This window comes from Cetorhinus maximus, chromosome 12 (assembly GCF_964194155.1).
Source record: "Cetorhinus maximus chromosome 12, sCetMax3.hap1.1, whole genome shotgun sequence".
NCBI lineage: Eukaryota > Metazoa > Chordata > Chondrichthyes > Lamniformes > Cetorhinidae > Cetorhinus > Cetorhinus maximus.
This window is the reverse complement of record NC_135890.1, coordinates 53248435-53254804: the sequence shown is the minus strand read 5'-3', so window position 1 is coordinate 53254804 and position 6370 is coordinate 53248435. Positions and strand designations below refer to the sequence as shown.

The following is a 6370-nucleotide window of genomic DNA, read 5'->3' as shown; positions in this document are numbered from 1 at the left end:
TTTTGTTACTGATATCATTCCAGGATTAAAGATCATTACTTCATCTCATTCAGTTATAGTAATGTATGATAGAATGAGATGAGTTGCTATGGAGAGCAACATGAGTGTTATAATATGTTACTGTGCAGTGCTGCTGATTTTACACAGATTGTTTTTTGTATATTTGTATGAACGTAATGGAAGATGTAAAGAATACAGTTGTCTTATTTTTAGAACAGATAACCAGGTGTAACCATTGTCTGAAAAACTGTCTATTTTTGAACCAGGAGTTTGACTTAATCCTAGGTGAGTATATTGGTGTTTGCCGAGAAGCCTGTATTTTGCAAGGACTGTAGGCATTCTTATCTCTTAGTTACTATCGTGAATTGGTTCAAAATCAAAACGTCACACAGGAATTAAAGGGAAATTGACATCCACTAAGCCTATTTGATGTGTAAATTACTTACCTCTGAGAAAGAAACATTTATTAAGTATTTTGTGCATTCCTAGGGGGTTAAATGTCCCAGTGAAGAATCTTGACATAGTTTTGATTTTCGATTAACCTACTTTGAGTGAATAGATTCAAATTATCCAGTGTTTGCTTTGTCTAATGATTGGAGTTTATTGTCATGAATTTATCTTGATCTCAATTCTTAGATTTTGTGGTGACCATCTTTAGTTGCTGGAGAGATTATTCTGTTATGGATCAACACTTATCAGATCAATGGCGAGGAATATCTTTCAGGTGATTGGTGTACAAAGTGCCTTTGACATTTAAATGCACTTGTGTCAGTGGCTGTAGAGATTCTCTGTATGTTGATTATGGTTGAATATGAGAGGATATAAAGTTCTTAGTATTGTTAATGAAAAGCCGATTACTGCCACGAATTACTTACAGGCATCTTTAACTATTTATGGAAGACTTGTGTGTTTTTAAAGAAATACAAGCAAGGGCAATGAACAAAAGATGGCTGATAATGTAAGGTGAGCACTTTCTGGAAAATTCCTATGTGGATTATACTGACAGACCTGCCTGGAGAGAACATGGAATGTCACACCTGTAAAGGTGTCATGGCCTTCTTCAAGCAAAGACACTTAAAAGGGAGGTAGGAAACATTTAAAAGACTAATCTTTAATCTCCTGTGGTTGTGGAGACAAAATACTGATTTGCACATTTCAGCAGTCACCAAAAAATCCATCTCCTGTTGATTTATATCTCAGAATCTGTGAATAGTTTTGATATGAATGCAAGATGACTATTTCCTCTCCTGGGATACATAGGAAAAAAATTGATTAAAAAGCTGGCTGCAGGGCAATGCTGTGTGTGTTGGTGTGTGTTGGCATGCTGTGTGTGGGACAAAAGAAGATGACCAACTAGGCACCCCTGCAGCTGGAGGCGAAGTTTCTCTCTCTCTCTGTTGCTGGAGGCGAGGCTCAGCAGAAGCCACAATCAAAAAAGAGATAGGACAACTTCTTCAGCTACCCTACAGAGCCAAGTGTCTCCAAACCAACTGCAAAACTGCCAAAGTCAGCTCAACTGGAATCATCCAATTTAACAGCCACAATGTGTTGCCATCTACACCTCGCAGGTAAGTTAAAGACTGATTCGTATATATTTTAAAACTTTTATTTGGGCTCTTAACTTCTCTTTTCTGATCTGCATGTGCGAGTGTTGCACTTTTATTATTTTTCTCGGGTTTTAGTCATAAACTTACTCTTTCTTTGACTCAAGAAAGCCTGGTTAAGTTGGCTCCTTCTAAAAAAAAATACATCTGGACTGGGGGGAAAGTATCCACTGGGGGAAAAGGGATCCCTTTTAAATGAACTTTGTTGCGACCAACCAAGGATGTTGAATAAAGGGGAGCCAGCTCATTCCTCCTCACCCGGGAGCATAACAAAATTGGGGTCCCATTCGGGAAGTTAACAATTTGGGGGACCTCGCCCGGGAACTGGTCGTAACAGTATTTTGCATGACATGAATTATCTGACAAGGTTTGCAAATGGTAGCATACCATTGGGTGGAGGGAAATCAGTGAGCCAAAGAACGAGCCAATGAAGCAAAGAAAGCCTGTTACATTTCTTATTCCCTAAATTGCTCTGTTCTACTCCCAGTCATTAGTTTAGGATTACCACTTCATTTTTGGCCTGTAAATAATGCACATGAAGGAATACATATAGCAACAAGTTCTGGTAACATTTTATCCATACCGGTACTATACTAGAATGCAAAATGAATTTGATGTCTCATTGTTACAAGAACCTGTAGGGTAGGGTAAGGTAGAAATCGGTCCAGGATGAGACCAAATGAGATCAACACTTCCGCAATTCCTGGTGAAATTAAATTTATTCAAAACGAACGGATCCAAATCTGCTACTTTTATTGGGTGCAGAGAGAGCGTTTACTTGCTTTACATAATATTATACATGTCATACAAAAATGATGCAATTTTGCTGAATTTATCACGGGAACAGGACAGGTAACAATGCAATACTGTCGGTCTCCACGTGTGCTGTAGTTTTTACACCGCATCAAATCGAACCAAAAGTACATTGAACATTCAGCAAGCCTCTAATACAAAATCTAGCGTAGCACAACGCGCTCAGCAGTCGCTTTGGGACGTTGGTTCATGTTGGGATCTTATGTTTCCAAAGATAAGGCAGTTTGTTCCCGTTTACAATCAGGGTCTTCCAGTTAACCGAGCCGGCGTCATCTCTTTTACCGAACCGGAGTCCGAAGGGATTGAAGTTAAATTTGCTCCTGGTGAAACGGAGTTTGCAGGAAATCTGGCTCTCCAGGTCGCTCTCCTGCATGAAGTAGCACATGCTGGACTGTTCGGATGAGTTCTGGGCATCTAAATTTCGAGCCAAAGCATGGGAGTTCCTCGGAAATTGTGCCTCACGGGCCGGGAACATTGAATCTGAAGCCAGGAGTTAAAATGTATCAGTACAAGGAAATGCCAATGAATAGGTCGGGTCATTACATACTGGATTTGCATCCAGGACCTTAGCATAAAATTAGTCCGGAATGCAAATTAACTATGTGATCCCAAAGTTGCTAGGTGACAGCTAAATGACAAACTACATCCCTTCACAGTAATATTTGGTTAGCTTTGTATTAAAATAAGTAATGGCATGTTAAAATCCAGAATTCAAACGGAGCTGTAAGGAATGAAATCAGTTTATTCAGATTATGAAGGGACCTCTCCCGAATCAGTTTTTCACCCAACGACATATTTCAAAATTCGAAATCCAAGTAGAATTAACAAGCAAATACTTATCTATATACTCCAGGGATGATATAGTTCCCTGTATTTTGCTTCTAAAACAAATAAATAAATAAATTGAGCAACTTTGACTTCAGATGTATTAACAGGAATCTGACGAGACCATTCAGCCTGTTCTGTCATTCAATCGGATCATAGCTATTCTTTACCTGAACTCCCTTTATCCGCCTTTGCTCTGTATCACTCAATCGCTTCACCCAACATAAGTCTACGGAATGAAGGTTTCAATTGACCCAGCGTTCACAGACTTTTGGGAGCAGGGGGCTCCAGAATTGCACTAACCTTTGTATGAAAATGCCCTTGACTGGATTTGGGGAATAGTTTACCTGTATTTCCTCCATCCACTCATTTTATCATTAACATAATTAATTAACGGGGAACCTGGTTGATGCCTTTTGTCACTGGAGGTAGGTGATGCAGTAACCGTTAAACACTGTTCCAATGCCAACGTTACTGTTAGGGTATGCAAAAAGAATAGCACACACTCACAGCACTGTAACAATATTAAATGAAGCGGCAGCCCCGCTGCACTCTAGTCTTAGTGAAGGACTTGCTGCCCTAGCCCACTCGCCAGACTTTTTTGGACCTTAACCATAATTTCATACAGCCATTGCAGATCCGAGTTTGCATTATGCAGCTACATTCTTCGGCACAGGTGAATGTTTAACACTCAAATTACCTTGGTGGCACTGACATCATGGCGCGAAATGACCGAATGCACTCCTGTCCGCATTCACCCCTACCCGAGAGGCGGCTGTATAATATGCCAATCTTGATGGGTGAACAGATAGTAGCACTTACCCACAGATACGAATTTCTCACTGGAGACCGGTTTCGCCAAGTATACATTCTGGCAATGTGCTATAACAGCCACGAAAAGCAGCAGTCTGGTCATGGCACGTATCTGCAGAGAGAGAGAAGGCACAAAGCTAGCTCACTGATCTTCACTGTGAACCAGACAACTGAGTTCCTGACTCGCTACAGTTTTTGGATCAACGTGTGGGAATTGGATCACCCACACATAAAGATTAGTCTCTCCCAAGTCTCAATTATTTCAACTAACTGATTACGCACTTGCGAGTTAATTGTGGTCCACAAACAATTACAATTCTGATTTGAGATGAAGATCATTCGTGTTTGGAAATGATTAGCAGCCTGCCCAAATTAACCATTACAAAATGAACCTGCGGTTCAGTTGATCTACATTTTAACATCGATTATTGGGAAGGAAGGAAGGAGCAATGCGAGATTCTGGGCAAAATCGAAAATTGTCTCTACAGACCTAAGTCCCCAAAGACTTAGACCTCCTCCAGATGTGCGAGCGCAATCCCCTGACTGGGGAGTTGAACAGGTACTTCTAACACTCAGGAGCACTCCGACATTGTCCAGCCCAGTGATCTAGCGCAGCTGCAGAGACAAGGCTGCTGTTTGTTCCCTTCTCTGTTCTCCAACTCACTTATGCTCCTCTCCCACCTTCTGATATGCGTCTATTTAAATTTTGGGAGCGATTTTTTTTTAAGAAGCCTCATGCAATGTGGACGCGAGTTTTTAAATTCGAAAGTTCCTTAAGAACAGTTGAAAGTTACTTTTTTGTGCACTGCTGGAGTCTTGAGTTTGGGGGATATATTATCGAATGACACTTATTGAATTGCAGATAACAGATATTGTCACCGAAGCGAGACTCCACATTGTTCTAGCTGCTTTTATCTTACAAATAAAACAGTGAAACAAACCTAGGACATTACAAACCAATTTACGAACGAGGTCGTTTGCTTGCTCTCAACACCTTCCCCCTTTACACGGATTACAATTCAAAGATCTATTTCCAACAGGGTTAATTTATCATCACAGAATGGTGCAGCACAGAAGGCCAATCGGCCCATCGCGCCAATGCCGGCTCTTTGAAAGAGCTTCCCCAACCATTCCCATACCCCTGCTCTTTCCCCACAGCCCTGGAAGCGTTTCCTTTCCAAGCATATATCCAATTTCCTTTCGGAAATTACTTTTGAATCTGCTTCCACCAGCCTTTCGGGCAGTGCATTCCCAACCACATTTTAAACTACCCAGAAGATGTCGATCCAAAATGGTATTGTGCCAATGAGTTAACCCGTTCAGAAATGGCTAACAATAATTCTGGTCAAGCTGCTGCCGCTATAGTTTGACCAGTTTATACTTAAGGTTCCTGAATTCTGCTCCTGACAATTGAACGGCTCACCCCTGCTGTGCTGTCCTGCTTGGCGCCTCTCTGGTCTGTGGTTTATTAATTGACGAACCTTGTTTTTAACACTGTCGCGAGATTCATTATCGTGAACTTCATAAAAATCATCCTCTTTATGACTCATCTATGAGGAAAAAAATCCAGATAACAAGTCAGAAATGCTGGCACTTGGTATTATATAATAGACGTTACCTCCCACAGAACCTTTGTTCCAACTCAGAACACTCTTGTTGGGAGCGTCATCGGTTTTGAAGACGGTGTTTAAGATACAGCTTTAAACACCGTCCATTGCTTGCGCATAGCAATCTCCAAGAGAAAGAAACTGTTTCGATTATACCAAACTGCAGACCTCAAAAGTACATTCCGCCGATAATAAAGTTCACAAAAATATTTGCAACAACTTTTTAGTCACATTTCAAGATACCTGTTTCGGTTGATTTTGCATATAAATCTATACAATAAATAACTGCATGTTATACACAGAGATAAAACCAAAAAGCTAAAAGCTACTGCGGATGCTGGAAATCCAAAACAAAAACAGAATTACCTGGAAAAACTCAGCAGGTCTGGCAGCATCGGTGGAGAAGAAAACAGTTGACGTTTCGAGTCCTCATGACCCTTCCGCAGAACTGAAGTATAGTTAGGAGAGAGGTGAAATATATGCTGGTCTAAGGTGGGGGGCGGGGGGGTGGGGGAGAGAGAAGTTGAGGGTGGGGTGGTTGTGGGGATAAGCAAGCAGTGATAGGAGCAGATAATCAAAAGATGTCACAGACAAAAGGATCAAAGAGGTGTTGAAGGTGGTGATATTATCTAAGAAAAGTGCTAATTAAGAATGGATGGCAGGACACTCAAGGTACAGCTCTAGTGGGGGTGGGGTGGAAAGACTAAC

The 6370-nt window shown here is 41.1% G+C and overlaps 1 protein-coding gene across 1 annotated transcript; it reads right to left on the bottom strand.

Moving 5' to 3' along the window:
• Positions 1-2154: 2154 nt before the first annotated feature.
• kiss2 (kisspeptin 2) lies at positions 2155-5619 on the bottom strand. Its single transcript, XM_078553600.1, has 3 exons — positions 5537-5619; positions 4065-4167; positions 2155-2897 (listed from the first exon to the last, which is right to left on the bottom strand). Exons 1-3 carry the CDS (start codon positions 5603-5605, stop codon positions 2605-2607), a joined length of 465 nt encoding a protein of 154 aa, XP_078409726.1. The 5' UTR covers positions 5606-5619; the 3' UTR covers positions 2155-2604.
• Positions 5620-6370: the final 751 nt, after the last annotated feature.

Bases quoted from the DNA above. Each gene is read 5' to 3' on its own strand.
- kiss2 (XM_078553600.1), bottom strand. From the start codon at position 5,605: ATGAGTCATAAAGAGGATGATTTTTATGAAGTTCACGATAATGAATCT. The intron at 4,168-5,536 runs GTTCGTCAATTA...CTCTCTCTGCAG, and splicing joins GCGACAGTGTTAAAAACAAG to ATACGTGCCATGACCAGACT. The intron at 2,898-4,064 runs GTAAGTGCTACT...TCCTGGCTTCAG, and splicing joins TGAGAAATTCGTATCTGTGG to ATTCAATGTTCCCGGCCCGT.